The 27,409-nt window shown below is 46.2% G+C and overlaps 1 protein-coding gene and 1 long non-coding RNA gene across 5 annotated transcripts in view; both read right to left on the reverse strand.

Annotated features, from left to right (window-relative positions):
* Positions 1 to 598: 598 nt before the first annotated feature.
* The window catches only part of LOC115170194 (rho GTPase-activating protein 29), a 62,789-nt gene continuing 35,978 nt past the window's right edge, over positions 599 to 27,409 (reverse strand). For all 4 annotated transcript variants that reach the window (XM_029726561.1, XM_029726562.1, XM_029726565.1 and 1 more), the window contains 15 exons: positions 24,929 to 25,009; positions 23,716 to 23,871; positions 23,141 to 23,278; positions 22,213 to 22,385; positions 19,761 to 19,921; positions 17,117 to 17,209; positions 16,388 to 16,551; positions 14,710 to 14,898; positions 13,485 to 13,622; positions 13,030 to 13,349; positions 4,468 to 4,600; positions 3,429 to 3,608; positions 2,765 to 2,929; positions 2,443 to 2,604; positions 599 to 2,272 (listed from right to left, as the gene is read on the reverse strand). In XM_029726561.1, coding sequence (XP_029582421.1) covers positions 1,001 to 2,272; positions 2,443 to 2,604; positions 2,765 to 2,929; positions 3,429 to 3,608; positions 4,468 to 4,600; positions 13,030 to 13,349; positions 13,485 to 13,622; positions 14,710 to 14,898; positions 16,388 to 16,551; positions 17,117 to 17,209; positions 19,761 to 19,921; positions 22,213 to 22,385; positions 23,141 to 23,278; positions 23,716 to 23,871; positions 24,929 to 25,009 — 3,525 coding nt within the window. In that variant the 3' untranslated portion in view covers positions 599 to 1,000. The remainder of the gene's footprint in view (positions 2,273 to 2,442; positions 2,605 to 2,764; positions 2,930 to 3,428; positions 3,609 to 4,467; positions 4,601 to 13,029; positions 13,350 to 13,484; positions 13,623 to 14,709; positions 14,899 to 16,387; positions 16,552 to 17,116; positions 17,210 to 19,760; positions 19,922 to 22,212; positions 22,386 to 23,140; positions 23,279 to 23,715; positions 23,872 to 24,928; positions 25,010 to 27,409) is intronic.
* On the reverse strand, positions 25,446 to 26,111 carry LOC115170195 (uncharacterized). The gene is made up of 2 exons (XR_003870980.1): positions 25,775 to 26,111; positions 25,446 to 25,733 (listed from the first exon to the last, which is right to left on the reverse strand). It is a non-coding gene; the product is annotated as an uncharacterized LOC115170195 (long non-coding RNA).

Genomic DNA, 27,409 nt, shown 5'->3' on the forward strand with positions numbered 1-27,409 from the left:
GTAACAAGCAGTGTTGACCAGGACACAATATTGACACAGAATTCAATGAATTGCAGATGGTGGGATTCTGTATAGTGCTTTGAGAAGTATATTTGATTAGGATGGACCGGCCTCTGCTTATGCATTTGTTTGTTCTGACTTCATTATAGAACATAGAAAGGGGGGATACATAGTCAAGTTGTACAACTGAATGCATTCAACTGAAATGTGTCTTCTGCATTTAACCCAACCCCTCTGAATAAGAGAGGTGGGGGGAGGGGCTGCCTTAATCAACATCCACGTCTTCAGCGCCTGGCGAACAGTGGGTTAACTGCCTTGTTCAGAGGCAGAACGACAAATTTTTACCATGTCAGCTCGGGGATTCGATCCAGCAACCTTTTGGTTACTGGCCCAACACTATAATATATTAAAACACATGTAGGTAACACTTTCCTGTTCTACCTTTCACACACCTTATGACATCAAAATAATAGTTATTTTTCCCAATATACAATCTGGTACAGAGATACACATTGTAGAAATGATTTACAGACACACACATATATATATATATATATATATATATATATATATATATATATATATATAAAAAAAAAGGTTTTTGGCTGTAAAAGTAGACTCGGCAATATGACATCATCCACAGTGGGGAGACTTCCTGCTTACAGACAGACGTCAACAGTAATTCAAGACTGCCACTGTTGGGTTTTCCCCAATAATCCCCCCTGTTCCCTAGAGCCACGCAAAAGGGAGGAAAGAGATTGGTTGATGCAAAGTAATGACTGCCTATGGTTGTGTGCCACGTCACGGACTGTGCAGTCGGGCATCAGACGGCTTATATCATATGACGTGGTTAGCTGGTAGTACCTGTTCAGGCGTCGTCAGATCTGGCACACGTCTGCAATGTCGTCGGGCAGGAACGTGACCATTATCACGGCAGTTTTTTGCCGATGTTGTTGTCGTTGTTTTCTGTGTCCCCAGCTGCGTGTGATGACGTCACTGTTCAGACAAAGTGGGCCTTGCCGGGAGCGCTGGGTTTGGGCCGAGGTCTCAGTCTTTGGTGCAGCGGTTTGGCCTCAGTGGGGCCGAGGTCCTCTGGGCTGCTGGGGGGAGCTGAAAGGTCAGCGGAGGTCTCAACCTCAGGGTCAACGCTAACAGAGCTGTCCACTGAGTGCTGTGGACAGTGTATGGGAAGGTTTGAGGTCTGAAGGGTGGCGGTGGTAACCATAGGGGTAGAGGAGAAAGTAATGGTGGAGGAATGGGAGGAAGCGAGGAGGAGAGCAGTAGGAGAAGTCGAGGAAGAGGTTTTAACTGTAGGAGAAGTCGGGGAAGAGGTTTTAACAGTAGGAGAAGTCGGGGAAGAGGTTTTAACAGTAGGAGAAGTCGGGGAAGAGGTTTTAACAGTAGGAGAAGTCGGGGAAGAGGTTTTAACAGTAGGAGAAGTCGGGGAAGAGGTTTTAACAGTAGGAGAAGTCGGGGAAGAGGTTTTAACAGTAGGAGAAGTCGGGGAAGAGGTTTTAACAGTAGGAGAAGTCGGGGAAGAGGTTTTAACAGTAGGAGAAGTCGGGGAAGAGGTTTTAACAGTAGGAGAAGTCGGGGAAGAGGTTTTAGCAGTAGGAGAAGTCGGGGAAGAGGTTTTAACAGTAGAAGTTGGGGACATATTGATGGGGCTAGAGGTCCCAGAGGTACTTGATGATGGCCAGCCTCTCGTGCATGAAGAACAAGGAGGCTTGTAGAAGGTTCCGGGCGGAGGCTGCAGATTCCTTGGTTGTCTGAACACTATGGGGGAGTTGGTAGAGGTTCTAGTCTCCCCACCACCTCCAGCAGCAGAGTTAGGCCTGTCCTTAGTCTCCTCTCTGTCTCTTCTGGACGTCTGGCCAGCCTTCACCGACAACGTGTAAGGGCTGTTGGGGAATATGGTGTCGACACTACCACTGGATGGGAGAGCAGAGCTTATCGGCCCAGATATGGACGGTTGTGTCAACATCGTCGGCTGCTTCCCTGTCGGCTGTGTTCCGGGGCCAGTACCGGCAGGCGGTAAATTAGCCACGATCATGGCGGTGCGTGGCGTGACATCGTAGTGTTTGTACTTCCTGTCCCAGGTCCTACGCTGCACGGCCTGGGGATTGAAGGGTGTGATAAAATAGGTACTGACCCTTGACCCCTCACCAATCCGAGGCTTTTCCTTCTCCGGCTCAGCCGACTCCATGATGGAGTCAGCGGTAGGATCCAACATGGCGGCGTCGTTGGTGTTCTGGCTGTTTCTCTCAACGACCTGAGAGATGAGATTGTACTTTATTAATCCCCATGAAGGGAAATACTGTAGGTTTATCATACTTACAGCCACAGTAAAAAAGAGCAATACTAGACAACATTAAAAACCATCAGAAGACAATTCCAGTATATTGTCCTAAAACAAAAACGATTAAAGTGATGGGTGTTGACCTGGGAGGGGGTGGGGAGGGGCTGGCGCTCCAAGGGCATGCTGATTGGTCGGAACAGTATTCTAGAGCGCTGGGAGCGAAGTTGGACCCGAGGGGCCGTAGAGGAGGTAGAGGAGGAGAGGTTGATGCTGGGACGGCCAAACACAAGGGTAGACCTCTGCACCTATGGGACAGAACAGAAAGAAATTAGCTTCGTTGCTGATTCTTAACTCCGACACTTTAGCGATGACGTTGAACCTGTTGATGTTGCTACGATGATTAATATGCACTGTACCTGTCAAATACATTTCATAACTAACTGACTATCTCACTCAGAAACAAACCTTGGGAGCACCAGCAGTAGCAGAGCCAACGCCGTTGAGTCTCTCCAGGGCTGTTAACTCTCTGTCTGGTCCTGTCCTGTCTGGTCCTGTCCTTCCTGTCTTCACCTCATCCAGGATATGAGAGGATGGGATGACCGACGAGTGTCTCTTGCAGACTTTGGTGCTCTGCTTGGAAACAAGCAAAAGGATTAGGAACGACAAAGGACCACAACAAAGCCAAACAGTCAATTGATTCTTATCAAGGTGGTCAATCGTTAAATACAACCTTACCCGCCCCGTACAACCTTACCCGCCCCGTACAACCTTACCCGCCCCGCACAACCTTACCCGCCCCGTACAACCTTACCCGCCCCGTACAACCTTACCCGCCCCGCACAACCTTACCCGCCCCGCACAACCTTACCCGCCCCGCACAACCTTACCCGCCCCGCACAACCTTACCCGCCCCGTACAACCTTACCCGCCCCGTACAACCTTACCCGCCCCGTACAACCTTACCCGCCCCGTACAACCTTACCCGTCCTGTACAATTGCCACCTTTGATTAATATAATAAATAACCCCTAAAGTGATGTGTGTTTCCTCAGACTCCAGTTCATCTCCTCTGCAATGGGTCTGACTTTGTAGAAATGATTGAATCATTCAAGACACTTGGACCTCCTCACCTCCTTGATGTCGAGCAGGGAGGTGGAGTGACGGCTGAGTCTCTGCTCCTCCTGAAGGGTGAGTCGGGTGGAGGTCTGGTCCGCCGTGGAGGTGGTGGTGGGTGAGGAGGAAGAGGAGACGGAGCTGGCAAAGTCAAAGATCATCTTGAAGTGACGTACCAGCAACTCCACCATCAGTGCCTGGGAGGATAAAAGTCATCAGTAAATAAAAGGAGCAAAAAACTAAGGTGATCATTTTGATTTGTAAAGGTGACAGGAAACACATTTCATTTATACAGTGCTTTTCATTACAAGAGTAATTGATCGGTCATAGACTGGATAACGAAATGATAAGTCTCCAGGTACACACCTGGTAAGGGTTAGTCTCCAGGTACACACCTGGTAAGGGTTAGTCTCCAGGTACACACCTGGTAAGGGTTAGTCTCCAGGTACACACCTGGTAAGGGTTAGTCTCCAGGTACACACCTGGTAAAGGTTAGTCTCCAGGTACACACCTGGTAAAGGTTAGTCTCCAGGTACACACCTGGTAAGGGTTAGTCTCCAGGTACACACCTGGTAAGGGTTAGTCTCCAGGTACACACCTGGTAAGGGTTAGTCTCCAGGTACACACCTGGTAAGGGTTAGTCTCCAGGTACACACCTGGTAAAGGTTAGTCTCCAGGTACACACCTGGTAAGGGTTAGTCTCCAGGTACACACCTGGTAAGGGTTAGTCTCCAGGTACACACCTGGTAAGGGTTAGTCTCCAGGTACACACCTGGTAGGGTTAGTCTCCAGGTACACACCTGGTAGGGTTAGTTTACAGGAACTCACCTGGTAGGGTTAGTCTCCAGGTACACACCTGGTAAAGGTTAGTCTCCAGGTACACACCTGGTAAGGGTTAGTCTCCAGGTACACACCTGGTAGGGTTAGTCTCCAGGTACACACCTGGTAGGGTTAGTTTACAGGAGCTCACCTGGTAAGGGTTAGTCTCCAGGTACACACCTGGTAAGGGTTAGTTTACAGGAGCTCACCTGGTAGGGTTAGTTTACAGGAGCTCACCTGGTAAGGGTAATCAACAAGAGAAGACAGGGAAACCTCTGCATCAGTCTGTCGTGGTTTGACCAGCGTAGGGCCGAAAATAATGCCCAGGTTACTGGCTGTCATCTTGTTTTCCTCCGCCTGCTCTGTCACTCTGAGAGAAGAGGTACATATTAATACAATATTAACAGATTAAGAATAATTAAGAATAATAATATATAAAATTATATTTACAGATGAAGGATATGATTTCCTAATATCTGTCTCTGGGGGAGGGGAGAGATTGGTGTCGACTATATACAGTCAGAAAGGGATAATGCTTGATGTATTCCACATTACAGCCTTTTCCTCACCAATCTACATACTGGGATAGTGTTCTACACAAAAAAAATATTTAAGCTCTGTCAAGTTGTATTGTTGATCATTTCTTGACAGCCATTTTCAGGTCTTGCCATAGATTTTCAAGCCGATTTAAATCAAAACTGTAACTCGGCCACTCGAGAAACATTCAACATCGTCGTGTAAGCAACTCCAGTGTAGATTTGGCCTTGTGTTTTAGGTTATTGTCCTGCTGAAAAGGTGAATTCATCTCCCAGTGTCTGGTGGAAAGCAGACTGAAACAGGTTTTCCTCTAGGATTTTGCCTGTGTGTTTGAGTAATTTATAGCTCTACAAATGTTTTGTATAAAATTGTTTAGTCCTTCATGATGACAAGCATACCCATAACGTGATGCAGCCACCACTATGCTTGAAAATATGAAGAGTAGTACTCAGTGATGTGTTGTGTTGGATTCACCCCCAACACTTTGTAAAGTTAATTTCTTTGACACATTTTTTGCAATTTCACTTTAGTGCCTGATTGCAAAGAGGATGCATGTTTTGGAATATTTTCATTCTGTACAGGCTTCCTTTTCACTCTGTCATGTAGGTTAGTATTGTGGAGTAACTACAATGTTGTTGATCCATCCTCAGTGTTCTCCTATCACAGCCATTAAACTCTAACTGTTTTAAAGTCACCATTGGCCTCATGGTGACATCCCTGAGCAGTTTCCTTCCTCACCTGTGTTGAATCTGTGTTCGAAATTCATTGCTCGACTGAGGGACCTTACAGATAATTGTATGTGTGGGGTACAGAGATGAAGTAGTCATTCAAACATTATGTTAAACACTATTATTGCACACAGAGTGAGTCTATGCAACTTATTATGTGACTTGTTAAGCACATTTGTACTCCTGAACTTATTTAGGCTTGCCTTGACAAAGAGGTTGAACACTTATTGATTCAAGACATTTCATATTTTCATTTACATTTCTAAAAACATAATTCCACTTTGACATTAATCCATTTTAAATTCAGGACGTAACACAACAAAATGTTGAAAAAGTCGACGAGTGTGAATACTTCTGAAGGCAGTGTATTATAGGAATTATAGGACTATTTCTGTCTATACGATTTGGATTTCATATACCTTTGACTATTGGATGTTCTTATAGGCACTTTAGTATTGCCAGTGTAACAGTATAGCTTCCGTCCCTCTCCTCGCTCCTACCTGGGCTCGAACCAGGAACACATCGACAACAGCCACCCTCGAAGCAGCATTACCCATGCAGAGCAAGGGAAACAACTACTCCAAGTCTCAGTGCGAGTGACGTTTGAAATGCTATTAGCGCGCACCCAGCTAACTAACTAGCCATTTCACATCGGTTACACCAGCCTAATCTTGGGAGTTGATAGGCTTGAAGTCATAAACAGCGCAATGCTTGAAGAATTGCGAAGAGCTGCTGGCAAAATGCACGAAAGTGCTGTTTGAATGAATGCTTACGAGCCTGCTGGTGCCTACCACCGCTCAGTCAGACTGCTCTATCAAATCATAGACTTAATTATAACATAATAACACACAGAAATACGGGCCTTAGGTCATTAATATATTTTTTACATTTTCTTTTTTTGGTCGAATCCGGAAACGATCATCTCAAAAACAAAAAGGTTTTTTTTTTTTCTTTCAGTGAAAATACGGAACCGTTCCGTATTTTATCTAACGGGTGGCATCCCTAAGTCTAAATATTGCTGTTACATTGCACAACCTTCAATGTTATGTCATAATTACGTAAAATTCTGGCAAATTAGTTCGCAACGAGCCAGGCGGCCCAAACTGTTGCATATACCCTGACTCTGCGTGCAATGAACGCAAGAGAAGTGACACAATTTCACCTGGTTAATATTGCCTGCTAACCTGGATTTATTTTAGCTAAATATGCAGGTTTAAAAATATATACTTGTGTATTGATTTTAAGAAAGACATTGATGTTTATGGTTAGGTACACGTTGGAGCAATGACAGTCCTTTTTTGCGAATGCGCACCTCATCGATTATATGCAACGCAGGACAGGCTAGATAAACTAGTAATATCATCAACCATGTGTAGTTAACTAGTGATTATGATTGATTGATTGTTTTTTATAAGATAAGTTTAATGCTAGCTAGCCAACTTACCTTGGCTTCTTACTGCATTCGCGTAACAGGCAGGCTCCTCGTGGAGTGCAATGAAAAGCAGGTGGTTAGAGCGTTGGACTAGTTAACCGTAAGGTTGCAAGATTGAATCCCCGAGCTGACAAGGTAAAAACCTGTCGTTCTGCCCCTGAACAAGGCAGTTAACCCACCGTTCCTATATTTACAGAGTGACATGACAATCAATTCAAATTCTGAGCGAATCCCACCAATATGGGGGCGTGGCTCCAAATCGAGCCGGAAAAGTGTTTCATGGCGCACCACGGAAATAATTCCCTGGAACCTGAGGTAGCAGGAACACCTGGACCCAGAGTTTCTAAACTACTGAACCACTGAGGTAGCAGGAACACCTGGACCCAGAGTTTCTAAACCACTGAGGTAGCAGGAACACCTGGCCCCAGAGTTTCTAAACCACTGAGGTAGCAGGAACACCTGGCCCCAGAGTTTCTAAACCACTGAGGTAGCAGGAACACCTGGACCCAGAGTTTGTAAACCACTGAGGTAGCAGGAATACATGGCCCCAGAGTTTCTAAACCACTGAACCACTGAGGTAGCAGGAACACCTGGCCCCAGAGTTTGTAAACCCCTGAGGTAGCAGGAACACCTGGACCCAGAGTTTCTAAACCCCTGAGGTAGCAGGAACACCTGGCCCCAGAGTTTGTAAACCCCTGAGGTAGCAGGAACACCTGGACCCAGAGTTTCTAAACTACTGAGGTAGCAGGAACACCTGGACCCAGAGTTTCTAAACCACTGAACCACTGAGGTAGCAGGAACACCTGGACCCAGAGTTTCTAAACTACTGAGGTAGCAGGAACACCTGGCCCCAGAGTTTCTAAACCCCTGAGGTAGCAGGAACACCTGGACCCAGAGTTTCTAAACTACTGAACCACTGAGGTAGCAGGAACACCTGGACCCAGAGTTTCTAAACTACTGAACCACTGAGGTAGCAGGAACACCTGGACCCAGAGTTTGTAAACCCCTGAGGTAGCAGGAACACCTGGCCCCAGAGTTTCTAAACTACTAAACCACTGAGGTAGCAGGAACACCTGGCCCCAGAGTTTGTAAACCCCTGAGGTAGCAGGAACACCTGGACGCAGAGTTTCTAAACCACTGAGGTAGCAGGAACACCTGGCCCCAGAGTTTCTAAACCCCTGAGGTAGCAGGAACACCTGGCCCCAGAGTTTCTAAACCACTGAGGTAGCAGGAACACCTGGCCCCAGAGTTTCTAAACCACTGAGGTAGCAGGAACACCTGGCCCCAGTGTTTCTAAACCACTGAACCACTGAGGTAGCAGGAACACCTGGACCCAGAGTTTCTAAACTACTGAACCACTGAGGTAGCAGGAACACCTGGACCCAGAGTTTGTAAACTACTGAGGTAGCAGGAACACCTGGCCCCAGAGTTTCTAAACTACTGAGGTAGCAGGAACACCTGGCCCCAGAGTTTCTAAACTACTGAACCACTGAGGTAGCAGGAACACCTGGACCCAGAGTTTGTAAACCCCTGAACCACTGAGGTAGCAGGAACACCTGGACCCAGAGTTTCTAAACTACTGAACCACTGAGGTAGCAGGAACACCTGGCCCCAGAGTTTGTAAACCCCTGAACCACTGAGGTAGCAGGAACACCTGGCCCCAGAGTTTGTAAACCCCTGAACCACTGAGGTAGCAGGAACACCTGGCCCCAGTGTTTCTAAACTACTGAGGTAGCAGGAACACCTGGCCCCAGTGTTTCTAAACTACTGAGGTAGCAGGAACACCTGGACCCAGAGTTTCTAAACTACTGAGGTAGCAGGAACACCTGGCCCCAGAGTTTCTAAACTACTGAGGTAGCAGGAACACCTGGCCCCAGAGTTTCTAAACTACTGAACCACTGAGGTAGCAGGAACACCTGGCCCCAGAGTTTCTAAACTACTGAACCACTGAGGTAGCAGGAACACCTGGCCCCAGAGTTTGTAAACCCCTGAACCACTGAGGTAGCAGGAACACCTGGACCCAGAGTTTCTAAACCACTGAGGTAGCAGGAACACCTGGCCCCAGAGTTTGTAAACCACTGAACCACTGAGGTAGCAGGAACACCTGGCCCCAGAGTTTCTAAACTACTGAGGTAGCAGGAACACCTGGCCCCAGAGTTTCTAAACTACTGAACCACTGAGGTAGCAGGAAGACCTGGACCCAGAGTTTCTAAACTACTGAGGTAGCAGGAACACCTGGCCCCAGAGTTTCTAAACCACTGAACCACTGAGGTAGCAGGAACACCTGGACCCAGAGTTTCTAAACTACTGAGGTAGCAGGAACACCTGGACCCAGAGTTTCTAAACCACTGAGGTAGCAGGAACACCTGGCCCCAGAGTTTCTAAACTACTAAACCATCTTCAATATCACCGTTCATACTAATAGTTAGTCAGCATAACTCTTGCTAGTCGTCCTGTAACCCGATGTACACCGTCTTCAAATAGAAAAAGGTAAGACATGCCATCCAAGGCAGAATGATGTCGTGGTTGTGCAGAACACTATCCCAGTAAAAAGTGCAAGCTCTGTCTTTTCAGCACCAATGGCAACGATTCAGAACGCTACGACTACTGTAAAGAACTGGAGGAGCGAGTTGGACCCATCTCTGTGGGAGATGTCTTGCCACTGGCAGTTTGTGAAAAAGTGTTGGACTCTACCACAAACGCTGCTGTGAATTGGCGAGAATAGGAAGTTTATTATCGAGAAAGACAATATTCATATTGCACGAGCTAACCGAGTTGCACACAAACACAAAACCATACTGGCCCCTGGATGCAGCACACTAAAGGGGAGGTTCTAAGGGTTGTCCTAGATAGTGATGGACAGAGCGATCAGCCAATTAAAACTATACTGGCCCCTGGATACAGCACACTAAAGGGGAGGTTCTAACTTGTTATGGATAGGGGGCAGTATTTTCACGGCCGGATAAAAAACGTACCCGATTTAATCTGGTTATTATTCCTGCCCAGAAACTATAATATGCATATAATTATTAGCTTTGGATAGAAAACACTCCAAAGTTTCTAAAACTGTTTGAATGGTGTCTGTGAGTATAACAGAACTCAAATGGCAGGCCAAAACCTGAGAAGATTCTGTACAGGAAGTACCCTGTCTGACCATTTCTTGGCCTTCTTTGCCATCTCTATCCAAAACAAAGGATCTCTGCTGTAACGTGACACTTTCTACTGCTCCCATAGGCTCTCAGAAGGCGCCAGAACGTTGAATGATGACTTTGCAGTCTCTGGCTGAAAAACAGTAGCGCATTTGGTAAGTGGTCAATCTGAGAACAATGAGACGGGGGCGTTCGTGCACGAGACGACTCCATGTTTACATTTTCAGTCTTTGAACGAAAACAACGACTCCCGGTCGGAATATTATCGCTATTTTACGAGAAAAATCGCATAAAAATTGATTTTAAACAGCGTTTGACATGCTTCGAAGTACAGTAATGGAATATTTTGAAATTTTTTGTCACGATATGCGCCGGGCGCGTCACCCTTCGTTACCCTTCGGATAGTGTCTTGAACGCACAACAAAACGCCGCTATTTGGATATAACTATGGATTATTTGGAACCAAAACAACATTGGGTGATGAAGTAGAAGTCCTGGGAGTGCATTCTGACGAAGAACAGCAAAGGTAATGCAATTTTTCTTATAGTAAATCTGAGTTTTGTGAGTACCAAACTTGGTGGGTGTCAAAATAGCTAGCCATGATGGCCGGGCTATCTACTCAGAATATTGCAAAATGTGCTTTCACCGAAAAGCTATTTTAAAATCGGACACCGCGATTGCATAAAGGAGTTCTGTATCTATAATTCTTAAAATAATTGTTATGTTTTTTTGTGAACGTTTATCGTGAGTAATTTAGTAAATTCACCGGAAGTGTTCGGTGGGAATGCTAGTTCTGAACGTCACATGCTAATGTAAAAAGCTGTTTTTTGATATAAATATGAACTTGATTGAACAAAACATGCATGTATTGTATAACATAATGTCCTAGGAGTGTCATCTGATGAAGATCATCAAAGGTTAGTGCTGCATTTAGCTGTGGTTTTGTTTTTTGTGACATTATATGCTAGCTTGAAAAATGGGTGTCTGATTATTTCTGGCTGGGTACTCTGCTGACATAATCTAATGTTTTGCTTTCGCTGTAAAGCCTTTTTGAAATCGGACAGTGTGGTTAGATAAAGGAGAGTTGTCTTTAAAATGGTGTAAAATAGTCATATGTTTGAAAAATTGAAGTTTTCGGATTTTCGAGGAGTTTGTATTTCGCGCCACGCCCATCATTGGATATTGGAGCAGGTGTTCCGCTAGCGGAACGTCTAGATGTAAGAGGCTAAGGGTTGTCCTAGACAGTGATGGACAGAGCGATCAGCCAATTAAAACTATACTGGCCCCTGGATGCAGCACACTAAGGGGGAAGTTCTAAGGGTTGAGCTCGATATTGATGGACAGAGAGAGATCAGCCAATTAAAACCATCGGTTGTTTTATCCACTCCTGCCATTGGCTCCCAGTCGAGTCCCGTTCGACAGAGGCTGGTGGGCGAGATTATGGCTATTAAGGCAATCTCCATTTTGAAGTAGCCCATTTTTATTTTCCTACAACTTCTATGAGTTGGTAAACAAACCTGAAAGGGTGCACACTGCCACCTGGAGGGTGTTGTCTGAACAGCTATAAAGCCAAGGTTAGTGATTTACTGCCATCTACAGTTATGGAAAGTTTTCTCACCAGTATATTTCATTGGCTGATCCCTCCTGATGACCTGGATGGAATTATGTGATCCTTCCTTAACCCATAAGAAGTCCCACCCAGTTGACTACTTCAAAATGGTGAAAGTCTTCAATGGTGCAGCCCATGCTAAAACTGGCTTTGGGCACTAGAGTCCTCTATATATCTCTATGGTTCCAGCATGCACGTCTTGTCTGCACAAGTTCCTGCCGTCAGTCAGAACAGGGCATAGATATATATTGAGATTGCAACATTGTATCTGTGCCATTATGACAACACCACTGAGACTACCTTTAAAAATAAGTACATTTCCTTATTTTTATGTTTGAAAAAGTCTAAAACTAATATTGGTGACATACTGTCGCCTGCAGTGCTGGAGGACTAAACCAAATCTTGTGTCATTAATTTATTGTAGCCACTAGATGGCGGTGATATAGCTTAAAGACATTTACAAACTTGGCTTCAACCAACTTGAAGAAGACAATGTTCTCTGATCATTGGCTTATCACTCTCAACCCATAGGAAACCCCCACCCAGTTGACTACTTTAAAAATGGTGGAAGCCCTCAATAGCAAAAACGGGTTATTTCCATATAATGATCTCTTATACATCTCTAATGGAACAGGGAAGCGAGTCACTGCCTTATCCAGTGACGTCACGGCCTTATCACCTTGCTACCCTAGCGTCAACATCCCCGGCAGACACAAACTAGTAGCTAGCTAGTTAGAGGGAGAACGCAGAAGTTATTTCTAATTAGGTACATTTTGCAAGTGACTAGTTTACATCATCTACCTTCACTAAAACCACTGCAAAGGTTTTGCATCGGGAAATGTCCAAGAGAATCCGACATCCTCCCCAAAACACATAAATTACTCCGAACCTCCCATGCAGAAGCTACTTTCTGTCTAACACAACAACTGAAATTAAATTATAGAACAAAATGAAATAGGAATATTTTTATCAAAACTAAAAATAAAACTAGTAAATCAAGTCAGAAAACTAACAAACTAAAACTTGGAATTAAAAACTAAAACGATTAGAAATACAAACAAATATAAAAACACAAAACTACAATAACCTTGGTTTGGTGTGTGTGTGCCTTTGTGCATGCATTTCTACCCATATCTTACCTGTGTAGGTGAGCTATGAAGAAAGGCTTCTGTAGTGTGTAGGTGAGCTATGAGGAAAGACTTCTGTAGTGTGTAGGTGAGCTATGAAGAAAGGCTTCTGTAGTGTGTAGGTGAGCTATGAAGAAAGGCTTCTGTAGTGTGTAGGTGAGCTATGAAGAAAGGCTTCTGTAGTGTGTAGGTGTGCATGTATATACCCATCTCTTACCTGTGTAGGTGTGCGACGAGGAAGCGTAGGGTCTTGTAGTTTGCAGGAGGTAGCTGTCGTAACAGGTCTCTAATCTTAAAGATGACTCGATTGAGTTTGATACTGGGCTGGTCTCCTCCAGGCTGGCTGGTTCTCAGGGGAGGCTGCTCTCCCTCTACCCCAGGCTGGGTGCCTCCTGGTCGGGGTTGTTCTCCCCCTGGCCGCCCCTGGTCCTGGAGGGCCCTGGCTGCAGCCTTCTCTTCGACGATTACCCTCTGGCTCTCCTTGGCCAATCCGATGAAGTCATTATAGTAACGGTACAGGATCAGCGGCTCTGGTAACTACAGAAGATATAAAATCAATCAAGTAATCAATCAATATCTTTGGGAAATGTGTTGTACATTATTATATTAGAATGATTTAGCGGTGTAAAACAAGGATGCTCTTTATCCCCATTTGAATTTAGACTGTCCCACCTGTCTCAGGTAGAGTTTGAGCACGTTGCCGATGTCGTGGGGTGAGAGGTCAGAGAGCTCAACCAGGTCCTTGCCGTTCTCAAACGCCTGACACAGCTTCTCCACACGAGACTTAGCCCCGTTCACACGGTAGATTCCCTGGACAAGAACACACAATATACCAGCTCATCAACACCACAGCCATGACAGATACCGTCAGGCACATATACCCTGGCCAGATACCATCACAAATACCCTGGACAGATACCATCACGCATACCCTGGACAGATACCATCACAGATACCCTGGACAGAAACCATCACAGATACCCTGACAAGATACCATCACAAATACCATCACATATACCCTGGCCAGATACCCTCACATATACCCTGGCCAGATACCATCACGAATACCCAAGCCAGATACCATCACACAATCCCTGGACATAAACCATCACGCATACCATCACACATACCCTGAACAGATACCATCACACATACCCTGGACAGATACCATCACATATACCCTGGACAGATACCATCACATATACCCTGGAAAGATACCATCACATATACCCTGGACAGATACCATCAAATATACCCTGGACAGATACCATCACATATACCCTGGACAGATACCATCACATATACCCTGGACAGATACCATCACATATACCCTGGACAGATACCATCACATATACCCTGGACAGATACCATCACATATACCCTGGACAGATACCATCACATATACCCTGGAAAGATACCATCACATATACCCTGGACAGATACCATCACAGATACCCTGGACAGATACCATCACAGATACCCTGGACAGATACCATCACAGATACCCTGGACAGATACCATCACAGATACCCTGGACAGATAGTCATTGCTCTAACATAGTGTTTCTTAATGCTGGTCCTGGGGACGTAAAGGGTTCACATTTTAGTTGTTGACCGAGCACTACACACACCTGATTCAAAACCATCAAAAATGTTTGACGAGTTGATTAGTGGAATTGTTAGTGTATTGCTAGGGCAACAACTAAAATGTGAACCCCTTTTATGGTCCCCAGGACCAGGATGAAGAAACAGCTGCTATTGCAGATGCCCATTATGAAGGAAGATGTCCTGAGCGCTAGCTAACTTCCCTACATTATTTTACCTCACATTTAGAAATCAAAGTTAGACTGCAGGCTGTTTTCTCTCTCTCTCTCTCTTGTTTCTAACCTTGTTTTTACCTTGAGGTTGAGTGCTCTGCCCTCAATCTCAGAGGTACACTTCCTGATGATGAAGGGGATCCCGTCTGGGCTGTTCTTAGCTGCCTGGGTAAAGTCTATCCCAAACAGATGTAATCTTCCCTGCAGCTTCTTATGACCACACTGGATGGCCAGAGTCTCCAGACACTTCTTATGACAGGCCAGGGAGCACTGAGACAGGAGACGGGGAGAGACATGGGGAAGGTGACTGGTACAAACCACACTTTGGAGCATAGATTATTTATATCTTCTACTTTGAGCCCCAGTAGCCCCCCTAGCAGCCCTAGCCAGCAGCCCCCCCAGCAGCCCTAGCCACTAGTCCCCCTAGCAGCCCTAGCCACTAGTCCCCCCTAGCAGCCCTAGCCACTAGTCCTCCCCAGCAGCCCTAGCCACTAGTCCCCCTAGCAGCCCTAGCCACTAGTCCCCCCCAGCAGCCCTAGCCACTAGTCCCCCCTAGCAGCCCTAGCCACTAGTCCCCCCAGCAGCCCTAGCCACTAGTCATCCCTAGCATCCCTAGCCACTAGTCCTTCCTAGCAGCCCTAGCCACTAGTCCTCCCTAGCAGCCCTAGCCAGTAGCCCCCCCTAGCAGCCCTAGCCACTAGCCCCCCCTAGCAGCCCTAGCCAGTAGTCACCCCAGCAGCCCTAGCCAGCAGCGCCCCCAGCAGCACTAGCCAGCAGCCCTCCAGCAGCCCTAGCCAGTAGCCCCCCTAGCAGCCCTAGCCACTAGCCCCCCCTAGCAGCCGTAGCCAGTAGTCACCCCAGCAGCCCTAGCCAGCAGCGCCCCCAGCAGCACTAGCCAGCAGCCCCCCAGCAGCCCTAGCCAGCAGCCCTAGCCAGCAGTCCCCAGCAGCCCCCCCACTAGTCCTCCCTAGCAGCCCTAGCCACTAGCCCCCACCTAGCAGCCCTAGCCAGCAGCGCCCCAGCAGCATTAGCCAGCAGCATCCCAGCTGCCCTAACCAGCAGCCCCCCCTAGCAGCCATAGCCACTAGTCCTCCCTAGCAGCCCTAGCCAGTAGTCCCCCCAGCAGCCCTAGCCAGTAGCCCCCCCTAGCAGCCCTAGCCAGCATTCCCCAGCAGCCCTAGCCACTAGTCCTCCCTAGCAGCCCTAGCCACTAGTCCCCCTAGCAGCCATAGCCACTAGTCCCCCCTAGCAGCCCTAGCCACTAGTCCCCCCTAGCAGCCCTAGCCACTAGTCCTCCCTAGCAGCCCTAGCCACTAGTCACCCCAGCAGCCCTAGCCAGCAGCCCCCCAGCAGCCCTAGCCAGCAGCCCCCCAGCAGCCCTAGCTAGCAGCGTTCCCAGCAGCCCTAGCCAGCAGCCCTAGCCAGCAGCCCTAGCCAGCAGCCCCCCCAGCAGCCCTCCTAGCAGCCCTAGCCACTAGCCCCCCCTAGCAGCCCTAGCCACTAGTCCTCCTAGCAGCCTTAGCCACTAGCCCCCCCTAGCAGCCCTAGCCACTAGTCCCCCTAGCAGCCTTAGCCACTAGTCACCCCAGCAGCCCTAGCCAGTAGCCCCCCCAGCACCCCCAGCCCCCTCCAGCATCCCCAGCCCCCTCCAGGATCCCCAGCCCCCTCCAGCATCCCCAGCCCCCTCCAGCATCCCCAGCATCCCCCCAGCAGCAACCCCTCCCCCCGGAGCTTGTGTGTGCTATCGGTTTATTTCTACCTCTTCACATTCGGCTCCGTGGAACACCACCAGACTGTCACACTCCCTGCACTTAGACGGCGCTCGGAGTTTCCTCAGCTTGTGTGTCTGAGACGCCTTGGACATCTGGGCGTTACGAAACGGACCAGGGGAAGCGTCTGCCTCGGTCACCATCTCACCCAGACCTGAGGGGAGAGAGAGAGAGAGAGAGAGGATCTCAGTATTATATTTTTACAGATCAAGAGTCCTTAGAAATAGAACTGTCTGTAAACAAATGGGCCATATCACTTCTGCTAATCTTCACACAATAATGAGATACACACACACACACACAATAGCTTGTGTAAATTACACAAGTATTACAACAACCTATATTGGTCTAATCAGATCCTTTCCTTAAACCAGAAAATCCACAATAATAAAGCACAGAATTAGAGTTGTATTGAGTTGGTTAAAACCTGTGCAGAGCCCCTGATGCCTCGAACAACAAAGAGTTGATAAAAAAATAAAAATAACACATTCTCCTGTAGAGAGAGAGAGAGGTCAGGCTAAAGACAGGAACTAGCTAGCTGGGGGACGCAAGCCAAAACCAACACACCTCATCTCATTCACTACAGCTGTGCCCAGAGTAAAAAACATTTGGTCTGAGGGTTACATGCAGAGATACACACAGGCACATGCAAGCAGACACACCAAAACAACTTCAGACCTTGTCTCTTTAGACTGACTGACTGACTGACTCGCTTTTACCGTTGTCTGAGGGTGGTTGTCTCTCGTCCAGGTCGTCTGCTGAGGACATGGTGCCAGTGGAGGGGGTTCTGGGTAGTCTGCGTTTAAAGTCACCTGACAACAGGAAGTAAAAAAAAACTTCCTCAAAACTCACATTAAAAAATAGCAACGTCATTTAACTCAGTGAAAAAAAACTCATTGTTTAGATCAGACCATTCTCTTTTTCTGTAGAATTGTTTTTAGTGAATTGATAAACATACACATTTGCTAGAACATGACAGATAACTATCACTTTTTTTTAACAGCTTATATATACACACAGTATTATACTCAGCAAACATGTCCACATTGGCACGATTGTGGGCAAAAATATTGGCCAATGTGGAGCTATTGAGCCAAAGCGGTTGGCTTCACTTCTCCTGAAATAAACCCACCCTTTAGGATCAGCTGCCTGTTACACTTCAAAAGTTTCTCATATTGGTCACATGCACTTCAAAGTCATTTTTGACTAACTTCCTTATTGGCAGTGTACAAGATCAACTGGAATGTCACAGTAACGGTTAAATCAAAAATAACTTGTGACCTCAGAACTACAGGGATTAATCTGAAGAAAAATATATATTCTGAGATATTTGGCTTTAAAGTTCGTCAACTCTCATCGGATTAAATGGTGTCAGCAATTTTTTTTATCTTACATTCTGTTTTTAACTTAAAACCATGACCACAAAGATTCTAATGACACCCCTCCTCTACATTATGAAGCAGCTGGCCCGTGTTGGGGGCGGGGCGCTGGCCCGTGTTGGGGGCGGGGCGCTGGCCCGTGTTGGGGGCGGGGCGCTGGCCCGTGTTGGGGGCGGGGCGCTGGCCCGTGTTGGGGGCGGGGCGCTGGCCCGTGTTGGACTGGTGTGGGCTAGCCCGTCTACCCTGCCCACCAAATACCCACATGGGGCAAATGGGGTCATGTTTGTTGGGATAATGAACCATGGGTAAATAATAATGAACCGTAGCACTGATGGGGCTACATGCTCCCCGGGCTGGCGGAGGGGAGTCCATGGATCCAACATTTCCCAAGGTAGAGCTCCCATACTGCATTTCTTTTTATTTAACCTTTATTTAACTAGGCAAGTTGTTATTGTTACAAATTGTTATTTACAATGACGGCCAACACCGGCCAAATCAGGACGACACTGGGCCAATTGTGCGCCGCCCTATGGGACTCCCAATCACAGCCGCATGTGATACAGGCTGGAATCGAATCAGGAACTGTAGTGACGCATCTAGCACTGAGATGCAGTACCTTGAGACCACTGCGCTACTTCGGGAACCCAATACTTCTCAGATACTCTAAGATCATAAGATCTTGTCTGTCTCACTTGTCTTTTCCTACTAGCTCTGACTTTGCTGATAGCTACTTTAAAAATGAGGAGAAATGTCTCACCTAGCTAGTTTAAGATTAATCCACTAACTAAGTCGCTCTGGATAAGAGCGTCTGGGGGTTAGGTGATCATTTGTGATTGGGCAATCGAGTTATGAACAGGTCACATTGTCTACCCTCACCTGCTCTGGGCCAACTGGCTGGCTGCCATCATAGAGGCTTTACTGGGACATCTGGTATTGGTAAAAAAAATTATAAAAGTAGCCTGGCTCCTAGAGATCTTCGGCTTCAGATCAGTTCAGTCAACTCTGTGACCCCAGCAGGCGATTCAGCTTGTCATACCACTATATATACACACACACACATACATACATATATATATATATATATATACACATACACACACACACACCACTATATATACACACACACCAAGTATATATACATATATATATATACACATATATACACACACACACACACACACACCACTATATATACATATATTTATATATACACATCTATACACACACACACACACACACACACACACACACACACACACACACACACACACACACACACACACACACCACACTAACGGTGTACTCCACCACACTAATATACTACACTGTACCACTGGTATACTGGACTAATATATTATACTACAGTGTACTGTACTACAAAACTATTATACTGTGCTGTATTATACTGGTGTACTCCACACAATCTCAATCCCACCTGGAAATAATGAACACCTATGTGAGAATGCTGTTCATTGACTACAGCTCAGTGTTCAACACCATAGTGCCCTCAAAGCTCATCAATAAGCTAAGGACCCAGGGACTAAACACCTCCCTCGGCAACTGGATCCTGGACTTCCTGACGGGCCGCCCCCAGGTGGTGAGGGTAGGTAACAACACGTCTGCCATGCTGATCCTCAACACTGGGGCCCCTAAGGGGTGTGTACTTAGTCCCCTCCTGTATTCCCTGTCCACCCACGACTGCGTGGCCAGGCATGACTCCAACACTATCATTAAGATTGCTGATGACACAACAGTGGTAGTGCCCTCACCATAGTAGGCCTGATCACCAACAACGATGAGCCAGCCTATAGGGAGGTCAGAGACCACACCTTTTCCCGCTCAGGAGACTGAAAAGATTTGGCATGGGTCCCCAGATCTTTTTTTTTACAGCACTGTACTACTGGTGTACTATACTGTGTTGTACTATACTACTGTACCTTGTATGCATGTCTGACTGTGTACTTTTATGTCTGTCTGACTCTACCTTGTATGTCTGTGGCGCTGTTGGACCTCTTCCCAGGTCGCGACCCCAAGGGACTATCCACCTCGTCCCCACTCAGGACGTCATCGGAGGTCAGGGACACCTGGGACAAGTTACCATGGGAACTGGTGCTGCCCAGCGAACGCTTGCTGAACAAAGCAAACCTGGACGGGGGAGACAGAGACACAGTCAATATTTTTGAACACTAACTCGAAGCGCAAGCTTAACTCCCATTTTTGAGACAATCCCTTGCTTGAGACTTCCCTGGTTTACATGCTGGCAGCAGCAACAACACGGGGATGAGGACTTCCCTGGTTTACATGCTGGCAGCAGCAACCACACGGGGATGAGGACAGCATGAAGCCTACTCTGAATCTAGTCTAAATGATGAAAGTGATTGTGAATCAGTGGCTGAAGGTGTTAACAACAACCACTGCATAGAACAGTGAGCAGAGCAGAGGTTAGCTGATAATTTTTTTTTAAAAAGACTCTCACGAGGCAACACTTTTGTGCTCGTTTAAAAAGCACAGGGAGAATCTCACGCTCACAATCTCCTCTGCTGCATTCAGCGCTCGCCACAGATATTTCCTCAGGAAGGGCATGAATTCAACGCACACTTTTTCCTCTTACAAACTTTCTCTCTCCCTAAATGTCCCTCTGAAAGAGTCAGACTGTCATTCAGTCTCCCATCACACTTTGGCTCTTAACATCTCCCTCCCGCGTCTCCCTTATTAAGGCTTCCCGCATGTTTCGTTTCGGCTGGCGATTCGGCTAGGCGAATCGTACGAGTGTGCTCGTTTGTAAAGACCTTCGCTTGAAAAATGAAAAAAAATAAAAATAAATACTGTTTGTCCATCTACTCAGATTTAACCAAAGATCAGTCAAGAAATCTGTCATTCATTTTTATGTTTTTGCAGGTGTGATCTTATTCGTACAATTTTACATCTAACTAGGATGTTTGGTGCAGTATTTCTCAAGTGAAAAAATGTGCATGAAAACGAGTCGTTTATATTTGAATGACAACAAACACTTCTGTTGACCAATCACAGACGAAGGGTCATAGACTTCGGCTTCAGAACTTCGGCTTCCCTCGAGAGAAAAAGGTGCGCACAAAGAGCAGAGAAAACCCGAAGGCCTAAAACAAACAAAAACGTCAGAATATGTTGTCATAATATAACTGTTCTGAAGTGTTTTGGACGGGAAGCATGCGGACACCTTAACTCACACCGAATCTTACACCCTCTCTCACCCTGACTCGCCGTGCCTCACCCTGACTCGCCGTGCCTCACCCTGACTCGCCGTGCCTCCACCCTGACTCGCCGTGCCTCCACCCTGACTCGCCGTGCCTCACCCTGACTCGCCGTGCCTCACCCTGACTCGCCGTGCCTCCACCCTGACTCGCTATCCTCTTTCTGAGCAGTCAGCAGATTTCTACAGTAGGGTTACAGTACATAAGATAGAAGTTTACAAGAGAAAGCTCCACCTGTCAAACTAAAAGCATGATGGTTAGTCTCTAGCAAACATCAAACTATAATCAAAAACACCTGTATCAACATTATTACTTGACCAAAAACAAGGATTGAAAAACAAAACTAACATTGCTTTTGGTTGTTGTTCCAAAATGGTGGCCAAATTACTGTTTGCTTGTATTATTCAATACTCCATGGACTGCCACCTTGCCGTGCAGGAGGAGCTTGTGAGTTCCAAAGATCCTGAGAGATATTTGTCTGTCTGACACCTAACTCATCCTTCCTGAGTGGTTTCTGCCAGGCTAGAGAGATATGAGACTATTCTAGAAGGAAGTACGTAAGGATAGGCCTCTATAATATAGTGCACTACTATTGGCAGGGGCGTGGCAGTGGGCGTGGCCAATGGCTCGGTCCCGACCAAACATTTTAGAGGCCCTCCTCTGGGTCGCAGAGACAAAACGTTGCTGTTTTAAAAAGAAAATGTTCTGAAATTCCACACCTTTTGCATTAGGGTTTAGAGAAAATTTGCCTTTTTAAAGCTAATTTCCTGGATTTCAACATCTTTTGCCATAGCTAATGCCATGTTCTTATGCTTTCTGAGTGACTCAAACATTTACAACAAAATCCCCATTCCATGACAAAAATATTCCTGAATGCATTTTCCTGAATGCAAATTATTTTTTTTGATTCTCCCTGACTGTCTAGCTTTTATTTTGGTGATTGATAGTTCTCAAAGATGATCTCATTTATAAATATCATATTTTATACATACTTTAGATCTGGTTTATGTTGTTTAAGTTTTCACTAAAAACCTTTTACCATCCTTAAAATGTGTCTTGGGCGGGCCGCCCCAATACTTTTCTATGCAGAAGAAAAATCCTTTATGGGCCCTGGACAAAAGTAGTGCACTTCAAAGGGAAAAGGGTACCAGTTGGGTGACAACCTATATAAACCACAGCCTGTATAAGGAAGTGTTATTGACTTACCGTCCATCAATGGAGAAGGACTCCATGTGTATCTGATCTTTGGGTAGATTTCTGACAAACTCAGCGTATCTCTGTCCAGGCTCGTACATTTTAGCGTTCTCACACAGGGCCTGGTAGTGGACGGGGAGAGACACGGTCTGGGCCTGCTGCAGCTGGAACCAGTTGACTGTCACCTGGAGGGAAGGGGATATACAGTTAGAGAGAGAAAGTCAAGTCAATAAGTCACCCAAACTCTGGCGCTATGCTCATGTTGTGTACGGTCCCTGAACCCTGAACCATCAATAACTACAGTGAGGGAAAAAAGTATTTGATCCCCTGCTGATTTTGTACGTTTGCCCACTGACAAAGAAATTATAAGTCTATAATTTTAATGGTAGGTTTATTTGAACAGTGAGAGGCAGAATAACAACAAAGAAATCCAGAAAAACGCATGTCAAAAATGTTATAAATTGATTTGCATTTTAATGAGGGAAATAAGTATTTGACCCCCTCTCAATCAGAAAGATTTCTGGCTCCCAGGTGTCTTTTATACAGGTAACGAGCTGAGATTAGGAGCACACTCTTAAAGGGAGTGCTCCGAATCTCAGTTTGTTACCTGTATAAAAGACACCTGTCCACAGAAGCAATCAATCAATCAGATTCCAAACTCTCCACCATGGCCAAGACCAAAGAGCTCTCCAAGGATGTCAGGGACAAGATTGTAGACCTACACAAGGCTGGAATGGGCTACAAGACCATCGCCAAGCAGCTTGGTGAGAAGGTGACAACAGTTGGTGTGATTATTCGCAAATGGAAGAAACACAAAATAACTGTCAATATCCCTCGGCCTGGGGCTCCATGCAAGATCTCACCTCGTGGAGTTGCAATGATCATGAGAATGGTGAGGTTCTGATCCATCAATAACTACATCCTGTGGATTACAACTCACAGCTTTGAGTGTGAGGTCACACTGAGCCAGCAGTTCTCTGATCTGAGTGAGGATGACTGTCTTGGTGCTGGCCAGCTCTGCCCTCCTGACTTCTGCATCAGCTACACACGATTTGTAGTGGTCCCTCGCATCCTCAGCCTGGGAGACAGGGAGAGAGGAGAGGAATAACACAGTCTATACTGGTCCTTCACATCCTCAGCCTGGGAGACAGGGAGAGAGGAGAGGAATAACACAGTCTATACTGGTCCTTCACATCCTCAGCCTGAGAGACAGGGAGAGAGGAGAGGAATAACACAGTCTATACTGGTCCTTCACATCCTCAGCCTGGGAGACAGGGAGAGAGGAGAGGAATAACACAGTCTATACTGGTCCTTCACATCCTCAGCCTGAGACACAGGGAGGAGAGATATATAGCGGGAGAGACCTGGCAAATGGGTCAGATTCACCTACTGCTGCTGGGCCCTTGAGCAAGGAAGTTAACATAACAGATTTTCTAATTGGACAATCAAGCATAGCCTATTGACTACAGTTAAATGGAGTAAAAAAAATAAAAATAATCAGGCCTTCCTCCATACCTTCTGTAGCGCTTCCTCCTCCAGTTTCCTCTTCTTCTCCAGCTGTCTGGGCTGTTCCTCCTGGGAGCGGCTGGCTGACGACTGGGCCTTCTGGTACTCGTCTGTCCTCTGGGTCTGGGTCCACTGGGCCTTACGCAGCGCCGCCTCGGACTCTTGCTGCACGGGAGAGGGGAGATACACACACACACACACACACACACACACACACACACACACACACACACACACACACACACACACACACACAGGTGAGTGAAGTAACACACACACACACACACAGGTGAGTGAAGTAACACACACACACACACACACACACAGGTGAGTGAAGTAACACACACACACAGGTGAGTGAAGTAACACACACACACAGGTGAGTGAAGTAACACACACACACAGGTGAGTGAAGTAACACACACACACACACACACACACACAGGTGAGTGAAGTAACACACACACACAGGTGAGTGAAGTAACACACACACACAGGTGAGTGAAGTAACACACACACACACACAGGTGAGTGAAGTAACACACACACACACACAGGTGAGTGAAGTAACACACACACACACACACACAGGTGAGTGAAGTAACACACACACACACACACACACAGGTGAGTGAAGTAACACACACACACAGGTGAGTGAAGTAACACACACACACAGGTGAGTGAAGTAACACACACACAGGTGAGTGAAGTAACACACACACACAGGTGAGTGAAGTAACACACACACACAGGTGAGTGAAGTAACACACACACAGGTGAGTGAAGTAACACACACACACAGGTGAGTGAAGTAACACACACACACACACACACACAGGTGAGTGAAGTAACACACACACAGGTGAGTGAAGTAACACACACACACAGGTGAGTGAAGTAACACACACACACACACAGGTGAGTGAAGTAACACACACACACACAGGTGAGTGAAGTAACACACACACACAGGTGAGTGAAGTAACACACACACACAGGTGAGTGAAGTAACACACACACACACACACACACACACACAGGTGAGTGAAGTAACACACACACACAGGTGAGTGAAGTAACACACACACAGGTGAGTGAAGTAACACACACACAGGTGAGTGAAGTAACACACACACACAGGTGAGTGAAGTAACACACACACACAGGTGAGTGAAGTAACACACAGAGAGAAAGGCAGAGGGACAGAATTCTCACAGACCATTTTCTTCTGTTCTCTCTGCCACTGCTCGTTAAGATCTTTCCTCAGTTTGTCCAGCTCAGTCTTTCTGGACAACAGCGGCTACAGGACGCACAAAGAAGCACAAAATACAGGATTGTGAACATTGCACTTTTTTCAAAAAAAATATTTTAAACCCAAATGAAAAATGTTGCCTTGTCAGAGGTCAGATCACCGTCGATCGCTACATTATTGAGTCTTGAAGGTTTGTTAGTGTCAGTCCTACCTGTTATAGTGTGTTATAGCGTATCAGTCCTACCTGTTATAGTGTGTTATAGCGTGTCAGTCCTACCTGTACTAGTGTGTTATAGCGTGTCAGTCCTACCTGTACTAGTGTGTTATAGCGTGTCAGTCCTACCTGTTATAGTGTGTTATAGCGTATCAGTCCTACCTGTTATAGTGTGTTATAGCGTATCAGTCCTACCTGTTATAGTGTGTTATAGCGTGTCAGTCCTACCTGTTATAGTGTGTTATAGCGTATCAGTCCTACCTGTACTAGTGTGTTATAGCGTATCAGTCCTACCTGTACTAGTGTGTTATAGCGTGTCAGTCCTACCTGTACTAGTGTGTTATAGCGTGTCAGTCCTACCTGTACTAGTGTGTTATAGCGTATCAGTCCTACCTGTACTAGTGTGTTATAGCGTGTCAGTCCTACCTGTACTAGTGTGTTATAGCGTGTCAGTCCTACCTGTTCTAGTGTGTTATAGCGTATCAGTCCTACCTGTACTAGTGTGTTATAGCGTGTCAGTCCTACCTGTTCTAGTGTGTTATAGCGTGTCAGTCCTACCTGTACTAGTGTGTTATAGTGTTATAGCGTATCAGTGCTACCTGTTATAGTGTGTTATAGCGTATCAGTCCTACCTGTACTAGTGTGTTATAGCGTGTCAGTCCTACCTGTTATAGTGTGTTATAGCGTGTCAGTCCTACCTGTTCTAGTGTGTTATAGCGTATCAGTCCTACCTGTACTAGTGTGTTATAGCGTGTCAGTCCTACCTGTTCTAGTGTGTTATAGCGTGTCAGTCCTACCTGTTCTAGTGTGTTATAGCGTGTCAGTCCTACCTGTACTAGTGTGTTATAGCGTATCAGTCCTACCTGTTCTAGTGTGTTATAGCGTGTCAGTCCTACCTGTACTAGTGTGTTATAGCGTGTCAGTCCTACCTGTACTAGTGTGTTATAGTGTTATAGCGTATCAGTCCTACCTGTTCTAGTGTGTTATAGCGTGTCAGTCCTACCTGTACTAGTGTGTTATAGCGTGTCAGTCCTACCTGTACTAGTGTGTTATAGTGTGTTATAGCGTGTCAGTCCTGCCTGTTATAGTGTGTTATAGCGTGTCAGTCCTACCTGTTCTAGTGTGTTATAGCGTGTCAGTCCTACCTGTACTAGTGTGTTATAGCGTGTCAGTCCTACCTGTACTAGTGTGTTATAGTGTGTTATAGCGTGTCAGTCCTGCCTGTTATAGTGTGTTATAGCGTGTCAGTCCTACCTGTTATAGTGTGTTATAGCGTGTCAGTCCTACCTGTTATAGTGTGTTATAGCGTATCAGTCCTACCTGTTCTAGTGTGTTATAGCGTGTCAGTCCTACCTGTTATAGTGTGTTATAGCGTATCAGTCCTACCTGTTATAGTGTGTTATAGCGTGTCAGTCCTGCCTGTTCTAGTGTGTTATAGCGTGTCAGTCCTACCTGTTCTAGTGTGTTATAGCGTGTCAGTCCTACCTGTTCTAGTGTGTTATAGCGTGTCAGTCCTACCTGTACTAGTGTGTTATAGCGTGTCAGTCCTACCTGTACTAGTGTGTTATAGTGTGTTATAGAGTGTCAGTCCTACCTGTTCTAGTGTGTTATAGCGTGTCAGTCCTACCTGTTATAGTGTGTTATAGCGTATCAGTCCTACCTGTACTAGTGTGTTATAGCGTGTCAGTCCTACCTGTTATAGTGTGTTATAGCGTATCAGTCCTACCTGTTATAGTGTGTTATAGCGTGTCAGTCCTACCTGTTCTAGTGTGTTAGTGTGTTATAGCGTATCAGTCCTACCTGTTCTAGTGTGTTATAGCGTGTCAGTCCTACCTGTACTAGTGTGTTATAGCGTGTCAGTCCTACCTGTACTAGTGTTATAGCGTGTCAGTCCTACCTGTACTAGTGTGTTATAGCGTGTCAGTCCTACCTGTTATAGTGTGTTATAGCGTGTCAGTCCTACCTGTTATAGTGTGTTATAGCGTGTCAGTCCTACCTGTACTAGTGTGTTATAGCGTATCAGTCCTACCTGTTCTAGTGTGTTATAGCGTGTCAGTCCTACCTGTTATAGTGTGTTATAGCGTATCAGTCCTACCTGTTATAGTGTGTTATAGCGTGTCAGTCCTGCCTGTTCTAGTGTGTTATAGCGTGTCAGTCCTGCCTGTTATAGTGTGTTATAGCGTGTCAGTCCTACCTGTACTAGTGTGTTATAGCGTGTCAGTCCTACCTGTTAT

This window comes from Salmo trutta, chromosome 31 (assembly GCF_901001165.1).
Source record: "Salmo trutta chromosome 31, fSalTru1.1, whole genome shotgun sequence".
In the NCBI taxonomy this organism is placed as follows: Eukaryota; Metazoa; Chordata; class Actinopteri; order Salmoniformes; family Salmonidae; genus Salmo; species Salmo trutta.